Source organism: Neophocaena asiaeorientalis, unplaced genomic scaffold (genome assembly GCF_003031525.2).
Source record: "Neophocaena asiaeorientalis asiaeorientalis breed wild unplaced genomic scaffold, Neophocaena_asiaeorientalis_V1.1 scaffold272, whole genome shotgun sequence".
Lineage (NCBI taxonomy): Eukaryota > Metazoa > Chordata > Mammalia > Artiodactyla > Phocoenidae > Neophocaena > Neophocaena asiaeorientalis.
Window position 1 is genome coordinate 419,329 of NW_020175403.1, and position 23,282 is coordinate 442,610.

The window sequence follows — 23,282 nt, forward strand, 5'->3', positions numbered from 1 at the left end:
CCCTTATCAATTTATATAATTATAAAGAAAAATTTAAAAAGAAAACTACCTTGAATTGAGAAAGTAATTCATCTCCTACAGTTAAAGGTCCTGGTTCATTTTCATGAGTTTCAGCCCTCTTCAAGATTTCATCTATATCCATTTCCTAAAATAAGAAAGAAATCTTTATTTTAAATATGCTTTATGTTTTAAAATAAATATACTTTACATTTATAGCTTAAAAAACGACATATTTTGAGACAAGTTTGTTTTTGTTTGTTTTACCTGGGGCTCTTGTTCTTCTCCCTCGGGCTCCTTAAAAAGTTCCTCAGCACCAAACTTTAAAATGGCTGATAACTCTTCTTTATTGAAAGGAGTAGAACTAAAATCAGGACAAACAAAAATACTTAACACTAACAGTCACAAATTTAACATTTACATAGCACTTCTATGAGTTATTGACATAGTCACCTTTACAACAGTTAATATGACATAGATAAGTGAAGCATTACTAGTATACTTATTTTAAAACTAAAGAACTTAAAGCTTAGGGTTTTCTCCCAAGATTACAAAACTAGAGTGGTGAAACCATGTACTGAATGTATGCCATTGACTAGAAATTAGCTCAGTGCTTTAAAAAATAACACTAAATATAGTACTTCAATGACCTGTTTACACTATGTAACATTTCAGAAAAATGAGTATAGTATGATTCTAAAAGGACTTTTTTTTTAAGTAAAGTAACTACCTTGAGGGAGCAGAGCCCGTGTGTAATACTGTCTTCCCAGTTGTGTCCATTCTTTGAATCACAAGATGATCTAAAACCATCTTCTTTTTGGCCCTTTCAAGAATATCCTCTTCAACTGATCCCTTTGTAACTAGACGATAAATGTTCACCTGTAAAGATACACACGATGAAACTTAAAGTGCAGTAAAAAGGACTCGTTTTGCTAATGTTAAATGCCCAAATATTGGTACACAGACTGATGTTCATCTGACATGAAATTTTCACTGGTCAAAAGCAATATGAAAATTAAAAAATATAAAACTAAGTTTCTTCAGTTTAAAGACTGAGAGTATGTCCTTCCTTCTTACATTTTGGTTAATAGACTTTATTTGCTTCATTTTCTTTTTTAAAGGAATGACAGTAATTTTTAAATTATCTTTTAGCTGGGAAGGAGGGGGAATGGTAGTAAACTTATGACAACCTTATACCAGTTCCCTTAATTCTGATTAATGTTTCATCATTCCAATAATCCAAAATTCCACAAATCACTTGCCAAGTTAATGATTAAGCCCTGCCATTAAAAAAAAAGTTGTTTTCCAAAAGAGACAAAAATTGATGTATAGTAATTCTGCCCTACTTCTCAAAGTCAGTGGTTCTATATCGAACAATACCACCATATAGGGATATTTTGAAAATTTATGGAAACATTTTTAGTTTTCAGTGATTAGGTGGGCTTACCAGCATTTAGAGCACAGGGACCTGGGATACCAGGCATTCTTCATTAAACTGGACATTTTGGCTCAATGAAAAATTATCCTGTGCCTTTTGAGTCTTCCAAATGATTTTTAAAAACCGTTCTAAATTATCATGAGTCTAAATTATAACTATTTTAATATAAACATGAAGCGTTTTTACAAAGTTACAATACACACTAATTTTTTCAGGATTGGAACTACTGTATAAATCAGTAGATAACTGGATATTGTATTATTTGCATTTTTATCAAAAGTTATTTCTAAACATTTATAGTATTGGGTCACCAATAAAACTCATCTGTATTAGTAACCTACAACTACTCAGTTTGTAGTTGCTGCATGCAAATATTTAAAAGGAGATCTTAGACTCCTTTGATCAGATTTAGAACCAATTACTACTAAAATAGCAAGTACATGAAGCACAGGAATCTTATATGTCACCAGTAATGAAATAGTAAAGAATTTATCTCATTAATAATAAAAATATATTTCATATATATACCTATGTTTAAAAATTTTTGTTAACACAATGGTTAAGAAATCTGTATTGCATTATTTTGTGATCTTATTTAGGTATTCATCCCAGAGTTCTACCACACAGCTTTCTATAGTATCTTGTCTTACTGGTTCTTTTCCTAATATGTATCCTCTATTTTCTATCCTGTATTAGAAAATGTGGTAGCCAAGGTCTTTAAGTAGTATAAGTGGAATGTTTAGTCTAGCCATGTGTTGAGGATTTCAATATAGGAGGTATCTGTTCAGTGCAATTAATCACTTTTCTCCATCTCATTCATAATACAGGAATATGCTGTCTTTTCACATATACATTAGGCCCAGCTCACCTGTGAGAATATGCTATTTCCTCACTTTCTCATCTTTGACAGTCTACAATTTGTCTTGGCATGCTGTTATCCCTACTTCAAGCTTCCCTCTCTCTTATAAGAATTATATGAGTAAAACATTTTTTCCTTTTATATCATTTTTTCCTTTTATATTATGGATTTATTTTTCAGTAGAAAATATGAATGTTTAAAAGTAAATAAAATGTGCCTTTTTGTGCTACTTGCTCATATCTCCTACTTTGAAGAAGTCTGAGAACACTACTGTAGATGGAGGTAAATGAATTAAAAGTACAAGGACCAAGACATCAAAAGGATGACAGATGGTTTTTCTCAAGGGCTATTACAACTGTGCCAGACAGTTGTACAAAACTTATGAGAATGGCTTTTTTGCATGGAGAATCTTGTGAGCACATGGATAAAGCACAGCCTAACAAAAAGGAAGCAATGTACTAAGCAAAACTCTTTCAATAGTTAAAATAAGTATATGAAGACATTTTAAAGTTTATATACTGAATGAAGAACATTGTATTCTATAGCTATAAACTGAATTATGATCAAAAGAGAGTGCATGATCTTATTTAGGCATAGTTTTCTCAGTTCTGTCAGAATTTCCAGGTGATTCTGGTAAATTTGAGTTCCTCAGTACCCTATCTGTTCAATAGCAATATGACTGTTCCAACAATCTTACCAGAAGGATAAACCAAAATCACTTCTAAACACTGATCATAAAAAAGATTCTAAAAGAGTAAAATAGGGCTTCTCTGATGGTGCTAGAATCCACTTGCCACCGCAGGGGAAACGGGTTTAATCACTGGTCTGGGAAGATCCCACATGCCACGGAGCAACTAAGACTGTGCATCACAACTACCGAGCCTGTGCTCTAGAGCCTGCGAGCCACAACTACTGAAGCCCGTGTGCCTAGAGCCTGTGCTCCGCAGCAAGAGAAGCCACCACAATGAGAAGCCCGCACACTGCAATGAAGTGTAGCCCCCACTTGCCACAACTAAAGAAAGCCTGTGTGCAGCAACGAAGACCCAACACAGCCAAAAGTAAATAAATAAAATAAATTTATTTTTAAAAAACTTTAAAAAAATAAAAATAAAAGAGTAAAATAAGGAGAATTAAAAAATACCTGTTTCTTTTGCCCAATTCGATGAGCTCTAGCCTGTGCCTGAAGATCATTTTGTGGATTCCAATCAGAATCAAATATAACAACAGTGTCAGCTGAAGCTAAGTTAATTCCTAAACCTCCAGCTCTTGTGGAAAGCAAAAAGCAGAAATCCTGTAAGGAATTACAAATAGGCACAATTAAAAATTTTTCTAAACTGGGACTGTGAATAATCAATGTGAGAATTTTACAATTGAATTTCTGAATTTAAAAAGTATTTTACCAATAAAACTGAAAGGTAGTTTTAAAAATTACTAATAAAATATATAAACATCTAGCAAAACCAATCAACAAGACTCCAAAATACAAATATATATATGGGAATAATAAACAATTCAAAAAGAATTCTAAATCAAAGTGGGCTAATTTATTTTGAAGCAAATCTAACTGTCCTATATTGTAATAGTATTGATACGAAAGGGTAAAATTCCTCAGATTTAACATAGAATACTGATTTAAAAAGCTCACTTGCAAATCGAAACTGGCTACCACCAATAAAAAACTACAAGTTATGTATGACTAAAATAATGACTAAAAAATTTATTTACAATTTTGAAAGCATTCATACCTCTGATCCTTCAGCATTAAAATGATCTAGAGCTTGCTTCCTCAGCTCTCCTTTTATTGATCCATCTAATCTCTGGAATAAAACATTAAAATACTGCATTGTAACAGAATCAAAACTTTAAAAAGGGATTAAATTCAATTATGAAATTAAGTATGAAAATGCAGCATCGCTTTTGCTAACACTAGAAGGTACTTATAGGTAGGAAAGCAACGCCCAGGAATTCTGTCTCCAGAATCTGTGCTCTTAACCACTGGAACTACTTTCGCTAAGAGTAAATAATAGCACTGGCTGTCATTTTACCTGAGACCCACCGTAAGAATACATTTTACACGTGAATGAAGTATACAGCTATATGCCCAAAGCAAGTCTCATGACACAATGTACTGTGATATACCCTCATTATTTTATGATTAAAAAAAAAAAAAGTTGGTACAACCCATTAAACTGATTCCCAGATCCATTAATGGGTTACAGCCCACAGTTTAAAAAACAGTCCAGTGTGGTTATGGACCAACACATTGACGTCACCTGAGAACTTAGAAATGCAAATTACTGAGACCCATTTCAGACCTACTGAATCAAAAACTGTGAGAGAGGGATCCAACAAAAGCCCTCTGTTTTTAAAGTATGAGAATCACTGATTTCGGGCACCATGGCTCTAGATGAATAGCCCACATTTGAGTATACTGAGTATTCATGGGTGCCTTGGGCAAGTAATTTGCCTTTTTCTCCTTGTAAGTTTCCTTCTCACTAAATGGACATAGGAAGTAGTGTACTTCCTTCATACAGAGGATTCAGTTAGAGAACATAGTAAAACACTTAGCACAGTGTCTGACATATTGAGTGTTTACTAAATATTACCTAAACAAGAATGTCCAAAATCAAAAAAGTTTTTAAAGTATTATGTTTCTTTTTCACTAAAAATTACAATTAGTAAAACCTTTCATTCTTTCTACTTTTTCCCCTAAATGACTACATGTATCTCAATCAAGTTTATATCACCCAACACCTGCTCTTCATAGCACTTACCAGAGTTATAACATTACATTTGTAATTACCTACTTAATGGCTATCTCCCACACCAGATTGTAAGCTCCAACAGAGCAGGGATTATGTGTATTGAGGTTCATCATTATAATTCTACTTCTATTTTACTGCCTGTACTAAATATACATCATTTATTAGCTGTATATGCTATGTGTTCGGTATGTTCCAGGTACTGTTCATAAAATTGCTCTAAGGACTAAAGTAAAGTGTTAAGACTGACTCTAATATTAAACACTCATTCATATTAGCTGTAATTATATTGAATGAATTTCAAAATAAATATTGAATAGACGGAATATAAGCCCATTTTGGTCTTTGGTATATTTTCTAAAGTCATGTAAGTTTTACTCAGCAAACTATGCATTAGAATAACTATGAGCTCATAATCTTCAGAATCTGCAACAGTCCTGGCAACATTCACAAGAACTGCTCTCTCTTATCCTTCCTAAGACTAAAGCCTAATACATAAGGCTGCCCCTTAGGATTTGAACACAGGAGAGGAATACAAACTTAAAAGAAAGACTGCTTTGCTATAAGGTCAAGAAGAAAAAAAAAAAGAATGACAAAAATTTTTTTAACAGATCTATTTTCTTAAACAGAGTATGATTTATATAAAATCTATTCTTCATTTACAAAAGAATTTCAAAGGTAATTTTGTAGAACACGCCCAGGAATTAGATGAAATTTAAATCAACCAAAAAGACAAAATGAAATGCTTACTTGAAAGGGGAATTGACGATACTTCAAATATTCTGCAAGTATATCTAACATCCGCACCATTTGAGAAAAAATAAGAACTCTATTGCCTCGCTCTCTTAGGCGAATTAACAGTTTGTCAAGAAGAATTAATTTTCCGCTACTACGGATTAAGTGCTATAAGGAAACAATAAATTACAACTGTTATGACGCGTTAAAAGAACTATATCAAATTAAATAAATGCCCCACAACACCTGTTTCTTTAATTATTTTAAATTGAGATTTAAAATTTTCATGTTGGAAATAGTTTATTTCAGTTTTTGAAATTTTCTAGAAGCTTTATCAATTTGCTCTATGACTTGAGCTAAATTTTCCTTGCCATTTAGCACCTAGGTTTTTGCTGTATTTTCTGGAGATAAAAAAACAAAAGCACTGTTTCACTCTATTTGCCAGTTATTACACCATTTCTCCAAAAATCTTAGCTGAAAAACAATACACTGAACGAAGCAACAACTAAGTAATCAAAGGTCTTGAAAGAGTGCGAAAATGTATTCTAATTTATATATATAAGTCACTGATAGCACTTCAAAGCACTACTATAGCTGGATGACAATTGTGCCTTCTTCACACTCTTCATTTGTCCTCCAGAAGTGATAGGAAAGGTAAGATCTAAGGTCCAGATGCCCTTCTTAAGACTACCATTTGCCATGTCACGAATTCAGCACAATCACTATTAGTGAATTTTTTCCACAATGAAAAATACACTAAGGGGTTTTTGCTGGATAAAGTGAGACAGCCCATGGTTAGAGAGATCTGTTTTTAGAAAAATGATCAAAATGATTAAATGGATAAATTATAATTTTAAAATCTTTTTATAAAGACTAAAAAATAAGCAGCACCATTATTTAAATATACCATTAACCAAAGAGAACTTCTAGCCAATATATTAAAGCACTGTGCCATTTTCAGTTAAAACTGAAATAAACCTTTCTAGAATTTTGCTTTACCACAAAGTTATAAAATTTTAAAATTCTTACTTGTAAGGCCTCCTGTTTATTATAGAATTCATTATTATCTGGTGGTTTAATGAGGTAGCAATGGTTACAACATTTCTTTAGCTCCATCATAATATTCAAAAAGCCTGAGGTACTGCCCTTGGAACCTTTGCTGAGGGCTTTGTAATTCCTAGTTAATATCCATCTGTTTAGAAAAATGATTATGAAAATGATGTAGCAGAACAATTATCAGGATGAATTCTAAAACCATAAAAAATCAATTAAGTACCAAAGCAAAACTGCACTATTAAGAAGTTCAACTGCATATACAATGGACCAAACTCTGTTCACAAGACTACTGAACCTCATTCATAAGACTCATGAGAACACATAATTTGTTATCCGAACCATTAACTACACAAAGTAAAGGCTTAACATAACATAGTGAATATAGTATATTAATCCCTTACCCCAAAAATGTATTTTTAAAATGGTCAACTGTATTATCTATCTTAACCTTCCTACAAATTACACTGGGTACCTAATACGTCATGAGGATATCTGGTTTAGCCCCACTGCCTTCTCTAAATTACAGTTACACAATACACATGCGACTTAGAGAAAAATGGTAAGTGATTACTTTATTACTGCAAATTATACATAACATTTCCTCTCACCATGATCTAGCTTGACTAATATCTTTTATTTTCTTCCTTTTTACAAAGTTAGTCTTTGAAGGGACTTGAAACAATTACATCTGATTTGCCTCAAAATGACAGAAAATAGGGGAAGTGGGGGTGGCTAGAGATAAAATAAGACTGGCTATGAGCTGAAAACCAAGCTGAGTGATGGAGTTTAATGTATTACCCTATTCTGCATATGTTTGAAATTTTCCATAATAAAAATGTGAAATTTATATAATAAATGTATTTTTTAAGTGGATGACACAGATTTATCATAAAATATGTTTCTGAGAATTCAGATGCATGTAGCAGTGCATTTTATGCAATTAAATGTTTAAACAGATATTAGGACACATATTTCTTTTTGATTCTTTAAGTGTTACTATATAGATCCAACATACATAATTTATACAAAATATGATTATTAACATTCTTCGAAAAGCAGGGGAGGCCTAAAATTTTGTTCTAAGTTTGTTTTTCTGGCTTCCACTTCTATCTGTCAATTATATAATCATCATAATTACAAAATAATGCCTTGGTATCATGGCAATCCTAACACTTAAAAAGAAACCCTCCATAATGTAACAGTACGAAATAGAGAAAAACAATTAATGATGTGTTATAAGATGAATTTAGTCTTATGTCACCCATGATCTTGGACATGCCATTAAATCTCTCTGCCTCAATCAATATTCCAATGAATAAACCCATTCTAAAATTCAAGAATTGTTACTGCTCTAAGACCCAAATGGGGCTGGGGGGCACCTGGATGAGACAAGGACAGGGATTATATACAATTAAATGTTCAGAACATGTGCTCTGTTTACAGCTTACTTGTAGTATTGTTTCTGTAAAGCACTCATTTCCATTCTTAAAATCTGCTCAACCTTGGCAGGAAGAGATTTTTCCACATCTTTCTTAACCCTGCGTAACAGAAATGGCTCAAGCTCCTTGTGGAGGCTTGCATAACCATATTCTCTGCCTTTGCCATGTTCTTCTTCAAAATCTTCCCAGGAAGAAAACCTTAAAAATTTAAGCAAATGGAAGAATCACTAAAAGAAGTCAAATTGCATTTGAGATTTTTCAGGATAGTCAGATGTAAACAAAGTACAGATTTTTAGAAAAAAAAAAAATTAGCTAAAATTAATCACTTCTAATAACTATCTTTCCAAGAAATCTATTGTATATCTATATAGAGGTAAAATATAAGGAGTTGTTTTATAAATAATTTTTGACTTTCCTTGAGTTAAATAAAGATGAAATATTTTCAAATACGGGAGTAATTATCAGTAAAATATTTCTCAAAGAAAGTTCTGAATCTATTCAAAGAAAATATGTATGTGAACTTGGACGAGTTGTTTACCCTAACTTATTCTGGTTTCCCTCATTTAGAAAATGGAATTTTCTAAGAGCACCTTGTTACTGTTGTTACTGCTACTGTTAAGTACTAAGAATGATACTATTTCCATTTTTTAAGCAAGGTATATTTTGAACCCAGGCAAAATCAACTGTTGTAATTTATTATATGTGGCTCAAGCTTATTTACAAAATTGGAAAATTAAAGTATTATTTCAAACATGAAATATTCCATCCCATTTCCATTTCTTTTCTTCTTAATAATCCCTGGTCCAATGTTTGGGACAATAAAACCTCCTTCTGACCTTATTACCTACACTAATTATTTTCCTGCTAAACTTAGCATACAAAACTAACAGTAACATTGTGTATCTCAATTTATCTTACTTTTCTGGCATAATGAAATGTAGCAAAGACCAGAGCTCTTTCAGGGAGTTTTGCAGAGGAGTTCCAGTGATAAGGAGACGGTGATTGGACTTAAAATCTATTAAAGTTTTATACAGAAGAGAATCATCATTCTTTAATCGATGTGCTTCATCTACACCTATAAATGCCCAATTTAGGCCTCCAAGGAATGCCTTAAAATGAACAGAAAAACATAGTTAATATTTTGAGAGAAACATTAAAATGGGGCAAATTTAAAACAAACCTATATCTAATATTCAGATAAAAATTATGTATTATTCTAAGATTTATTGGAATCTTCAAATCAAGTAACTCAACATGCAAAATAAAGTTCCTTCCATGACTAATTGAGCCATTAGAAAAACAAAGTATAATATAATAAAATGAAAGTTTTTTTTACCAGCTTACATATTGAAAATAAAACTATAGTATCATTTAAAAATTTTACAGAAGATTTTTAAGCCTAAGCCCAGTAGAAACCTCTATTAATGTTAATTTGGAGAAAATAAATTTGGAACAGTGTCTTACTCCAAGTGTAGTTATAATTTACTGTATAATTTTTATGAATTGTATATCTCCAATAATATAAACGTGGGTGTCTGACTTAAAACAGAGACAAACCTGATTCTGCTACTTAATAGTTGCATGACCTTAGGCAAGTTCATTAACTTCCTTGAGACTTGACTTTTCTTCACAATAGGGACAGCAATATATTATAAAATAATTATGAAGAATTAAATAATAGGTATAAAGCATTTACCCAGTGGTAGCGTAATCCTGTTAAGTATCTTCCTCCTCTTTAAAGACTTCACAAATCAACAGACACTACACTAAACTAGTTTCATATTCTTTGGCTTGTTTTTACAACACTTTAAAAATGTAAAAATCATTCTTACTTCAAGGATCATAAAAAAAATAAACAGATAAGCCAGATTTGACTCACAGGCTTTAATTTGCTGACCCTTGATTTAAGTTATCTTCTCACCCTATCCACAACATATGGTAAAGGAAAAACTGATGTATACCAAACAGAGAAACACAGATAATACACACCTTATCCTTCAATAAGATTTCATAAGTTGTTAACAGTATATTAAACTTTAACCGTTTGGTCTGGGGATGCATCCATTCATGAGTTCTTATCTATCAAGAAATTTCAAAGACAATTTTAAGACAAACAGTAAAAAAAAGTATACTGTTACTTGAATATCTAAAATAAAATCCATTCAAAATACACAAAAAACTATGTCTATATGTTTAGGTAATAAAATAATTTTAACTATTCTTTATATAGTCCAACAAGCTACATTGATCTTACTTATCATAAATAAAATATAAATACTCCAGCATATCAAAACCTTCTATAAAAAAAGACACATTTTTAATATACACTTTTTACTGAAGGAAGTTCTCATTTGACGAAACACAAGTGATTTTTTTTTTTTTGAGGATGAAATATTATGTCTGGGTTTGCTTCACAATAACTGGGGGGAAAGTACCATGTAGAGGTACAGATGAAACAAAACTGGCAAGAGTTAAAATTGTGAAGTTGGACCTATGCACCTGGTAATTTATTATACTCTTCTGTAGGCTTTCATGTATATTTGAAACTTTCAATAAGGCAGGAAAAAATATATATAAAGTAACACTAAACCAAAAATTAATTTTTATTAAGCCAATCAAACACGTATTGAATCTTACTGTGTGGCAAGCTTAATGCTAGAAACTAAGACTTTATAAAGACAAATCAAGATGTGTCCTCAAAGACAAGTTTGTCTAAATTTCTAAATTTCTGACAAAACAACTTACCATGTTTCTGCTGTTGATGTCACCTAAATAAACCACAGCATTCATTTGAGAAGCCCATGTTTGAATCTCCCTTTGCCAGGAAGTGAGAGTGGAGAGTGGTACTACTAATAGAAAAGGTCCATATAATTGGTGTTCATGAAACAAATAGTTTAGAAATGAGATCGTCTGTATTGTTTTTCCAAGGCCCATTTCATCAGCGAGTATGCAACTATTTCCTCTACAAAGTTAAAAACAAAAATCATGTATGCAATAAAGATTCAAATTTACAAGAAACCTTTTTACATAATCCATGTACAAGTTTATATGAAGTTAAATAAGATTAATCTGATAGTATTATGTATAATATGCCACTTATATTAACTATAAATAATAAATGTCAAGGCCATTATAATAGTGTAAGAGAAGAGTTTATCATTTTAGACCAGAAGCAGCTAAAAGATTAACAGCATTACCTATAATCAGATATGTAGACAAGAACACAACCCATCACAAGTGGTAGAGCCCAGATAAAACTACAGCTATGGTAGTTTTTTAAAAAAATTGCACCTCAGTCACCTCTATTGCCAAGAACAGAGTAGGGGACATGGGAGAGAGGAAAAAAAAATAGAGGCCTAAATGGATATTAAAAATAACTGGAGGAGAAATAGTCCAGGACTACTGTGAAACAGAACGTATACATATTCTGATTTCAATTTCAATAAAAACTTACTTAAATACTGCAATGATCAAAAGGTTCTTCCTTCTTAATATGTAATAAGTACTGTTTATATAATTGGAAATTCAAAGACCTGCATATAAACACCAAAGGGTCTTATTCTTTACGTTGGTAGAAAACTTTTCCAAACCCTGTATTTGTAAAATTTTTACCCTCTACAATAGACAATTCAAAATATACTTACTTGCACCAAGAGTGAGCAAGCCAATTTAAACCATTCAGTTGATAATCTCTTAATTCTAATCCCTCATGTCCTCCAATATAGGATGGCTGCTTCTTCAGGGCTACAAATCTTGGCCTTTGTTTTAAAACCTTTAGTAGAAATAAATGTTAATATGAAGAATTCTTAAACATAAGAAATCATATTAAAAGATGAAGATCTTTTATCTTTTACCATAAATTTAAAAATTTCATTTCAAATCATCAAGCCCAGAAATTCTATGACTCAAAATATATCTGAGGATTCAGTCAAAGAAGACTGTTTTCTATTACTGTAACAATGTACAGTAAAATATTTTGCTCTCTTTTGTGAATGATAGATAAGTTCTTACTGAAATACTTGGGTCTCACATATTTCACAAGCAAAAGCTATATTAAACTCATTCATTTAACCATTGCTCCAGCACTGACCTAGAAATAAACCATAAAACTGGTTTAACTTCCCATTTGATTTCTGATTTCTAAATTACCATTATGAATTTAATTCCATCTTGTAATAAGAAAACAAATTCTAGTAGTACAGACCCCAAACTATTACTAATAGTAATTTTAAGTACAAAGATATTATATTAGGCAAGGTAGTCCTGGATACTTTCTTATGGGGACATCCCTCTTTTCCTACCATTACGGAAAATATTCACTACTTTTTAATAAATAAATAAATAAATATATTTATTTATTTATAGCTGCATTGGGTCTTCATTGCTGTGTGGGCTTTCTCTACTTGTGGCAAGCGGGGGCTACTCTTCATTGCGGTGCATGGGCTTCTCATTGCGGTGGCTTCTCTTGTTGTGGAGCGCGGGCTCTAGGCACACAGACTTCAGTAGTTGTGGCAGGTGGGCTCAGTAGTTGTGGTTTGCGGGCTCTAGAGCACAGGCTCAGTAGTTGTGGCGCATGGGCTTAGCTGCTCCGTGGCATGTGGGATCTTCCTGGTCCAGGGCTCGAACCTGTGTCCCCTGCATTGGCAGGCGGATTCTTAACCACTGTGCCACCAGGGAAGTCCTTCACTACCTTTTAAATCAAGCATATACATCTAGTTTCCAAGGAATTTTCCCTTTTTGATCTCCCTAACCCACTCCCCACAACTACCACCACCAATTTATTATCTCTCTGATACAGATTCACTCAACAAGGCTAAAAGACAGTGCCACATGTAAGATGGAATAGCAATTACAGGAACATCATTTCCTGTAAGACCTACCATCCAAGCAGTTCTCTCCTTTAGCCTATGTGAAATCAGGATCCAACTCTCTATGTAGGCTTGTAATATTTATGATGCATAAATATATTTTCAATAATTAAAAATGGCAAACAATACTTACTTTGCAGTCTTTAAAAGGAGTAGTTTTTGACTGATTCCTGCTGAAATACTCATCTATGCACGCCTGAAACTTTTTGGAAATGAGAGCTCCATCTTCCCAGCTGCACTCTGAGTATGGAAGGCCCTGCCATTTGCAATAATAATCAGGATAGCCAGCAGCTGACTTTTGATTTGAATGAGCTGTGAGATAAATCAGGTATTTATTTTACTTTTTACACTGAATCTTATCCAAGGAATAATTCTTGGTTAAAAACTATACAAGTAAAAATAAGCCATCTGATTTACGATGCTCTATTATTATTATTATTTTTTTTTTTTTGTAGTACGCGGGCCTCTCACTGTTGTGGCCCCTCCCGTTGTGCAGGCTCAGTGGCCATGGCTCACGGGCCCAGCCACTCCACGGCATGTGGGATCTTCCCGGACCAGCGCATGAACCCGTGTCCCCTGCATGGGCAGGCGGACTCTCAACCACTGCACCACCAGGGAAGCCCCTACTATTACAGTAAGAGCAAGCTACTGTATTTGATGTGTAAGCAGTAAATTTAAGATTTTTTTCAGATGACTTCAAGCATGGAAAGATAAATGTTTAATTAGAATCATTTATTACTAACCAATTATTCGCTCCACTATTTGATACTGCTTATGGAGATCATCTGTAAGTTCTTGCTGGCAATTATAATATTCCACATCTTCTGGAGAAGCATTTTTCAACCTGAAAGATTATTAATCCAAGAACAGACTTAAAAATCTCCCCCAATAACCCATCCCCCAAACACCATCTGTAGCACAAAATCTCCCATTTTGCCACTCATCATGTGAATCAGTTTGAATAATGAAGAAACTGAAAAAGAAATAAAGTTAAGCATCATTAATTTTTAACTCTAAGATAAAACATACCATCTTTTTGTTTCCTGATCTTTTTTCTTATAATTATCTAATTTTTTCATTCCTCTAACATTCTGCTGCTTAAGGGTTTCTTCTGTCTCCCAAGTATTGTGGATATGTGACCATCCTTTCCATTTAATTAAATACTGGATCTCTCCTGGTTCCTTGTTTTTTTCAAATCCTGCATTTGGGTCACCATCTGCTTCAACTGCATAGATGGTTGTAGTAGCACCAGTAGCTGAAAAAAAAAGCACAATACATTCCATATAATTCTGTTATAGAAGCATTTCAACTCAAAAATTCAAGAATATAAATAGAAAAATATATGCTCTTCTAAATAAAAAACAGGGTGTAAGAATTTATGGGAAATTATATTACACATTATAAAAGAAACTCTGAATTCTAGAACAGAAAGATTATCTAATTTAATCCCCTCGGTTTTAAAATTAGAAATAAAAGGTCAAAAAGACAGCAGCTCACATGAGATCATACAGCAATATATGATAACTGATGACTGAAACATTAATAATTGGAAATTAAAATAACTAAAAATCATCTTTAAAAACTACATTTCCAAAATCACTATGTGGAAAAGACATCTGCACCCCCATGTTCACTGTAGCATTACTTATAATAGCTAAGACACTTTGGAAAGAGTGTAAGTGTCCATTGACAAATAACTGGATTAAAAAAAACGTGATACATACATATACATGTACATATACAATGGAATACTATTCAGCCATATAAAAGGAGGAAATCTGCTATTTGTGACAACATGGATGGACCTTGAAGGCATCACGCTAAATGAAATAAGTCAAAGAAAGACATGCTGTGTGATCACACATATATGGAAAAGGGAGGGAGAAAAGGGAAGAATTCATAAAATGAGAGATCAGATTCATAGTTACCAGAGGTAGGGCAAGTATGATGAAGGTGGTCAAAAAGTACAAACTTCCAATTATAAGATAAATAAGTACTGGGTAAGTAATGTACAACATAATGACTATAATAAGCACTCCTGTATGGTATACCTGAAAGCTGCTAAGAGAGTAGATTCTAAAAGTTCTCATTACAAGGGAAATTTTATTAAAAATTCTATCTATATTGAGATGACAGATGTTAACAAAACTTATTATGGTGATCATTTCACAATATGTGTAAGTCAAGTAATTATACTGCCCACCTTGAGACTTATACAGTGCTGCATTGTCAATTATGTCTTAAAAAAACTGAAAGGAAAAAAATGCACGTCAAGGTAATTAAAAAGTAACTTACATATTTGAGATAGAAGAAAGAAGTTTTAAACCAAACCATATGTCAAATTGAAAATACTTTAAAAACAACCATTTATTTAGGCATGGTAACAGGAAAACTCAAACGCACAGGTTAAAAATTCCCTAATATCCGCAACGTATGATGAGATCAAATGGATACTTCCTGGGAAGAAAATATTCAGGCTAAGCAAAGTATATTTTATAGCAAATAAGAAAAAAATCCACCCTCTTGGCTTTCAAAGTTGAAAAATCTTCAAGAAATACTTTACTCTAGTAAATATTACTGAAACAACCAAAAAATAAATGTTTTTTTAAAAAATACCTCCTTTTCTCCCAATCCGACAATCCATAAACCGTTCTATTGTTTCAAATTCCTCTTCCTCGGGTTGAGGAACATCCTCTCCACAGACTTCAAGTAGGTCATCAGAATCTGTTTTCATTTCTTCGTCTTCCTTATAGCTAATATTGACAGTTGCTTGTCGACGAGAGCTTCTTTTATCATTATCATAGTCTTCTTCATCCTCCTCCTCCTCCTCAGATGAATCAATCTGTCTCTTTTTTTGTCCAATAATCTTTTTTCCATTTTTTGACTTAGATCTAGTGAAGACCAGGGGAGAGAGGTGTTTTACAGAAATACTGGCATAAAAACAAGATTTGAGAAACTGTGAGAAAAAGAACGAATACCTTCTATAACCAACAATTTTCAGAATCAAACCAAGAACATACTATACTTACCTATTCTGAGGTTTTCTACTTTTAACTTTGTTTTTTGGCTCATAATCAGATTCTGTTTCATCACAACTACTTTTATCTCTTTCTTCTTCAGATTCTGAATCTGAACCAGACTGAGATGGAGATCCTGACCCAGACATCTGCCAATCTTCACTGTATGTAAAATATATAAAGGATGTTATTCATACTTATCATATTGCAAATTATGTCTGATAAGATATAAAAATAATCAGGCTAAATTACATTCCAGCTGATATCAAAAATATTGTTTTCACCATTATAAAAATACTCAAATGTCTATAGAATAAGAAAAATGCTAGAAAATATTCTTCATAGATTTCTCCAACTCCATAGTTTTCTGTTAATTATTTAGTTATACCTCAATGAAAGGCAAATTAAGTGGATCTATTTTGATTATTAGTATAGATGAAAACACAGTATGTTAATTTGAAGTCACAGTGTTTAATTTTGAAAACCTTGTATAATTGTTATACTTGCCATTTCAAAAAGAGATTCTAATCCCTTTAATTTTCTGGAGATTGTGACTTTTAAAAACATACTCTTCAAAACTGATTTTTAAAATACAACACATTCATTAAGAAGCTTAAAATAAGGTATCAGAAAATGCAAAAACAAACAAAAAATTCCATCTTAACCAACATTCAATTATTACCTTAACTTTATTACTATTTTTAGTCTATTTAATTCCAATTAACATGTAAAGAAAAAAAATATTGGATGTATTGTTAATATTCTGCTATAATATAAACTTCAAATGAAAGATACACATTAAGTTCTTACATATACACTACATCCTGTCTCACAGCTGCTGTGCTACTCCATTGCTCTGCATGGCTTGCATCAATTATGACTGTGTTAAGGGTTACAAAAGCAAGCACACATGATAAACTTTGGTTTATGATAAAAAACATAATAGAGAAGCTAATTTTTTTATCTTGAGATTTTTTTTCAGAGTTTGCACATTAGACAATAGCAATAGCCAGGATATATGAAAGTCTCCGTTTTTATAATAAATATTATGATTTTTATATCCAACCAAATCTATCCATCATCCCAAATTACTTTTGTTTTAAAATATTCTTTGCTTGCACCCATGCTAAGTTCAGAAATTACTAACTCAGTGGAAGAGTTACAGTTGATGAGACACAGTAGTTGAAAATACACTTAGTAAAACAGAAGACAGATATGAAGAAATCAGCCAGAATGTAGCATAGCAATAAAAGGATAGAAAACATGATACAGTTAGATTCATGGATAGGATGAATGATCCAACAAATATATACAATAGATATGATCCAGTAAGACAGATACAATATATATCTATTAACTGTAGTAACAGAGAAGATTTACAGAATGGGAAAGAGAAAATGCCTAGAGATACAATGACTGAATTTTCAGAAACTAGTAAAACTCATGAATCTTCACATTAAAGAAACATAAAATAAAGTGCATAAAGTGGGATAAATAAATAACAAATCCAAAGCTGGATGCACCAAAGTGAAAGTGCAGAATACCCAAGACAAAGAGAAAAATAAGAGACAAGACAATGGAACAATGAGAAACGAGAGGAAAAAAAACTCAGACCATCTAAAATATCGGAACTGAGATCTGAGGTACTCTTAACACTTCCTGGGTCAGGATCTTTAAGAAATTACAGTGAGTTTCTAAATGAGTTCTACAGAAGAAATAAATTTCATGTACAGATAAATAGTAAGGATAGCTATTAACATCAGAATCACCTAAAATCTATCATCTGTTGGTCCCTACACTCCTATATAGGTTTCTCAAGTTATCAAGATTTTCTGATATTGTGACTAAGAAGATCTTTGAAGTTTAAAAATATATAGGGGAGAGGGGTTATAGGAGATAAATGGTACAAAAAACTCAGGTTGTCACAGAAAGATAAAAGTTAAAAATTAATGGTTTAAATTAACCTAATAAAATGCCATGAACCAAGAAGTTCACTTTTGGCAACAATTGTTCATAAAGGAAGAAATACAAAATCATTAGGATTTTCTTGATATAAAAGTAATCAGTTGAACAAAACGGCATACTCTTTATGTTTTTTCCTTTTGACCTCACTCGATGAGTCATCAGAATCTTCACTGCTAGAAGAATCCTGTAGAGAAAAATATATAAAGTTAATGTTATTAATGATTAGAATTTAACCATAATACATTTTTATTACTTTTATTAACTTTTTATTACTTTACTACTTTTATTACTTTTTATTAACATTCACTTTAATAATAAAGGCTTTTTTTCCATGTTATGTTTATACCAATAATTAGCACATAAAGTAATTAATAACATTTTTATTGCAAATATGTAACAGCTAGTGCAATTAGGTAAACATCACAATGCCAGCATTTTGTATAAAATCTTATAATCCACTGGCTCTGGAGACTATTACTGTTGCCTAGTATGGCCTCAAAAAGGAATCCTAATTGTTGGTATGTCAAATTTTCATTTAATATTTTTCTTCCTCATCAGGCAGTTTTTGATATACAAATATCCCCCACTCTTTGAAAGTTCAATTTCTACCACTTCACTTTTACAAAAAACCTTCATTGGTACCTGTTTTCACTAACTGAAAAAAATCCAAAGAGAATTTTTACTTTTACAAAAACCAGCAAAAAGCAAAAACAGTGTTCAGCATTTGTTTTGCAGAGAGCTGTTATAGAGGCAGCAAGGACGCGGAGCAGCGAGAACAGCACCTCCAAGCTCCTTCCCTGGGAACTACACTCTGCATCTCAGCACTAGCTGCCATAATTCTGAACTGTGTCTGTGAGCATCTGTGCTTTATCTCCGTTTATTCTGCACAACAGTTAGCAAGATGTGTCCTAAGGAAATAGCTTCTTTGCTTTGCACCATTTGGATGAGGAAAGGAACACTCTACTTTCGGATAGTTGGGGAAACCTACAGTTCTTCCTGAATGTCTTTGTGCAAACATACCTGCATGTGTGCTCATGTGCACACAGGAACTACATTGTTTACAGTTGCAGCCTATTCTTTTAAAAACATGTTGAGAATTCTCTTATTAATGTTCTGTACAAATATGACCTAACAGTATGGTATTTCTTCATATATGAGTGCATACATGTGTGTGTATTTTCCTAGTATTCATATTTAGTTTATTCTAGTTTTGCTGTGATGAGCAAATGCACACAAATTTCTGTTGTTTGCTTTAGAAACAAGAGGAAATTTGGATAAAAATATGTCTACATTTCAAGGCTATTGATACACATATTTAAATTTAGTTATTTTCCTATCCTTTTAAAACCCTTCCTGTTTCTAGTAATTTCATAAATAGCTACCTAAATGATTACATATCATGTCTACTTTTCAGATAAGAGTTTTCACAATGAAAACTCACCTCTTCTGATCCACTATTAGATGAAGTTTGATGTTGCTGCTGCTGCTGCTTCTTGAGCATTGCAGATCTCTGAACAGCCAGAATACTAGGGCTAGATTTCCAAAACTATAATAGAAATATAAACAAGTGAAGAACAAAGTTTTGAGAAAACTGGAAAAGGTTTAATTTATTGAAAAGTAGTACCAACATTTTCACTGCCTCCAAATAATAAATTAAGACTATTTTTCTTACTCACATTATACATAATACAATATTACTGCAATATAATTAAAATAAAATGCTGAGCTTTAGTTGCATATAAATAATTTATGGTGTTTTGAGTTTCACAGACAATCAATCAATATGTTCTTTGGTATTAAGACTATTATTTTCAAAAAAGATGTGATAATATATGACACCAGTGCTACTCAAAGTGCGGCTGCTATTTTTTTTAATTGGTGTGAGGTGAAGATGAAGAGCTTGAGTCAGAATGCAAATCAACTAAGCACAGTTTTAGTTCAACTGACTTTTTGTTTTTGTTTGTTTTTGGTAGCAAGACTTCCTGAATGAAGGAAGCTGTATGTATATTCTGGCCCAAGCATCTTATCATGACTGGTATTCTAAGTAACACTACTGTATACTATTCTGAGGTATAGACAAGTTTTAGTAAATCTTGTTAATAGCCTTTTTTAAACAGAACGGCCCTTAGCCGATTCTACCATGTATCTTCAAGGAAGCAGAGTTCTATTAAAGTCTCCTATTAGCAATAAAGTATCTCCTCTGAAGATCTTGAAAGTAGAGATCACACTGTAAGATTAACAAAAAGACCTCACAAAGCCTTACATTTTTATCCATGAGACAATCAATGTTTATGCAACAATTTCTGCCTCAAAAAGAGAAAGTTTTGTATGTGTTCATTTTTATATGTTACAAAGTTTTGTATAGTTACAAAGTTTTTTATGTGTTCATATAGTTACAGACTGCTTCTCTTCCAAGCCAATCAGTCCACAGATACTGAACCACAAGCTTGAGAATCACTTAAAGTGTATTTTAATATTTGAAATCAACATTTTCTAAAAGCTAGATTAAGAATGCTCTAAACTAAAGCTATAAATTTTCCCAAAGTAATACAAGAAATCTACATTTCATTGGATAGTTTATTTATTACCTCAGCTCCATCAACTTTCGGTGGTTTTGCTTGAACTTTATTTTCTCGGGAATTGTCTGACTCAGACTCTGACTGACTGCCCGATTCGGATCCAGAATCAGAGTCACTGCTACCTGACTGGCTACTGCTTCCATCACTACTGCTTCCAGAACTTGAACCAGATCCAGAGCCTGACGCTGACCCAGAATCATCATCCGACTGGCTACAATTAGAAAATACACAGATTTCAAACAAAATTCATTAAAAAATTTAGTTTTTCTTAACTCAGCAAAAAGCCCCAGATCATTAAACCTTGTTTAGTTCATATGTCAACTGTCTATAACCAAACAAATAGAAAAGGAATTAATGTTAATCTCTGGTAATAACTGACATACTAGATAGATTTAGTACAGTTTGGGATAAAACACAAGCAATCAGATCACAATCTTCCTCCAAGATAAGGAACAAAACCTACCAAGTACAGAATCCTGGGCTAGAAAGTTGGGAAAACAAAAAGTTTAAGCCGCAGTCCCTATCTTTAAAAGGCTATTTGATGTAGTAAACATAAAGAATGAATTCTGTGAAGAAAAGGTTAAATGTGTTAAAAATTCTTATAGCAAAAGGTAGAAAACAAATTAATTTACAGTTTCAACTTGTTTTCAAGTTTACATTTTATGTTCTATCATCTCAAGGGAATGTAAATTATTACCACTAAACTATGATAAAATACAATTTACTAAAAAATAAGATCAGTAATTGCTTCTCTGAGAAAATTATTGAATCTTTTATGGTTCCTTAGTAATAAATCTGAAATAGAAAATTCTCAAATCTTTCCTAGCCTCTATACACACACATGTGAAAGCAATTAATAGTTCAATGAGAATATCTCATTCTCAGTCCAAAGTAGTCTAGAGATGGTCTGTACTAAATAAATGATTGTATAAATTACTATTATCCAATAGGCCATTTGTTCACTTGGTGTTTCCATTTGAATTGTTGAAAACCAGGGCATTAAATTTTTGAAATACATGGTAGACTCAGCTTTTGATGTAATTTCATCTGGCTTCATGAGAAACAACCGGTAATATAATATATACCAACACACAGCAAAACTCAAGCTTCATGTTCTCTTGCTGTAATTTTCAGAAATACCACCAGATGGAGGTATTACTCTAAGAAAATCCTGCAATATCAAAAGGTAATCCCTTTCTAAAAGTAATTTCTCCTTTTCCAGAGCGAGAAGTTTCTACATGGAAACACAGACATAAAAGTTTTCAAGAAGACTTTTGATTCCAAAAGTTAGATATAAATTAAAATGCTTAAGGTGTGAACAAACATATGCCTATTTTTAAAATCTGGGAATCTAGTGGAATATGTTTTTCTACATTTCTATCACAATTTCTACCCTCTAGACACCTGGTTCAAGAACAGCATAGTGTCTTTTAATTAAAAAACAAAAACAAAATTTACCATACTGTATTTTACTTGGATCCCTTGAAATTTCAACAAGAATATCAGAGAAGATATTTTTCCTGACACAATTTTATTTTTCCTTTAACCCACTAGGCAAGAGACGTTTTTCATTTATTCAATAAACCTTACTGAGAACTTTCATTCGTTAGGCACTGGGAAGACTGAGATGAGATAAAGTCCTTACCATTAAAAGAACTTCTAACCTGTTATGGAGAGACAGTCATGTCAACCAATAAATACCACTCTGGGCATATTTAAGATAACTGAACTAGGAGTATGCACAACACTGAAGATACAAACAAGTTAGGTACAGTAATCGGGGAACATTTAAAGAAAGTGAAGATGAACTAATCCCTCAGGAAAGAAGAATTAAGCAGAGGGGTATCATTTTAACTGCTTACAAGCTTCTTGAGGGTAATGTTTATTTTTCCCAGCATACCTTACACAGGTGGGCGCTCAGTAAATACCTGAAAAGTAAATGGACGGATGACTGAATTTGGGAACTATCATGAGCCTATATTGTTAATTATATCTTGATTAGTCATGAAGTAGCTAGTCAAAATTCCTTGTTAATAAATCAAAATTCTTAAGTGAATGTAGGAATCTTCCTTTCATACTCTAGGCAAAAGTTGGCTGGAGATAAGCTAACAGCCTGAGCCTAGACTACTCTAAAGGCATATGTTTATTATTAGAATGTCTTCACCTTAGGTATTAAAAGTATAAAGTATTTATTTTATTTAGTTGTTTATAGCAGGATTAAGAATAGACAAAGAATTAGTAAGGAATGTTTTACATACTTCCATAGAATGAACTACAGAATATAGTTAGGTAAAAAGAGCAAGATACAAAAGTGTTTATAGTATGCTTCCTTTGTATATGAAGGGGGAAATGTTTACACATAGTTGCTTATGCTTCTGAAAAAAGCAATAATAGGCAATTAAATTAAAAATGGTTACCTACAAAGGGAGGGGAAGAAGAAAGTAGAGGGAACAAGGATTGAAATGAGTTGTCAGTTTCTGAACCATGTAAATGCTTTACATAATTTATTTTAAAAGGAAATCCTAACAATTGAGAGAAAATATATATAGGTTCGGGGGCGGGGGGGG

General features: G+C 32.4%; 1 protein-coding gene across 4 annotated transcripts in view; it reads right to left on the minus strand.

Annotated features, from left to right (window-relative positions):
* CHD1 (chromodomain helicase DNA binding protein 1) overlaps positions 1-23,282 on the minus strand; it is a 72,991-nt gene that overhangs the window by 28,423 nt on the left and 21,286 nt on the right. For all 4 annotated transcript variants that reach the window (XR_003006164.1, XM_024766962.1, XM_024766961.1 and 1 more), the window contains exons 2-21: positions 20,725-20,926; positions 19,578-19,682; positions 18,256-18,320; positions 16,184-16,333; positions 15,771-16,045; positions 14,184-14,409; positions 13,898-13,998; positions 13,288-13,466; positions 11,931-12,058; positions 11,032-11,248; positions 10,276-10,365; positions 9,205-9,395; positions 8,296-8,484; positions 6,821-6,983; positions 5,807-5,959; positions 4,040-4,111; positions 3,436-3,585; positions 728-876; positions 265-361; positions 50-145 (exon numbers count right to left, since the gene is read on the minus strand). Coding sequence is in view for 3 of the 4 variants with exons in the window: in XM_024766962.1 (XP_024622730.1) it covers positions 50-145; positions 265-361; positions 728-876; positions 3,436-3,585; positions 4,040-4,111; positions 5,807-5,959; positions 6,821-6,983; positions 8,296-8,484; positions 9,205-9,395; positions 10,276-10,365; positions 11,032-11,248; positions 11,931-12,058; positions 13,288-13,466; positions 13,898-13,998; positions 14,184-14,409; positions 15,771-16,045; positions 16,184-16,333; positions 18,256-18,320; positions 19,578-19,682; positions 20,725-20,926 (2,998 nt within the window). In the remaining variant the exon portion in view is untranslated. The remainder of the gene's footprint in view (positions 1-49; positions 146-264; positions 362-727; positions 877-3,435; positions 3,586-4,039; positions 4,112-5,806; positions 5,960-6,820; positions 6,984-8,295; positions 8,485-9,204; positions 9,396-10,275; positions 10,366-11,031; positions 11,249-11,930; positions 12,059-13,287; positions 13,467-13,897; positions 13,999-14,183; positions 14,410-15,770; positions 16,046-16,183; positions 16,334-18,255; positions 18,321-19,577; positions 19,683-20,724; positions 20,927-23,282) is intronic.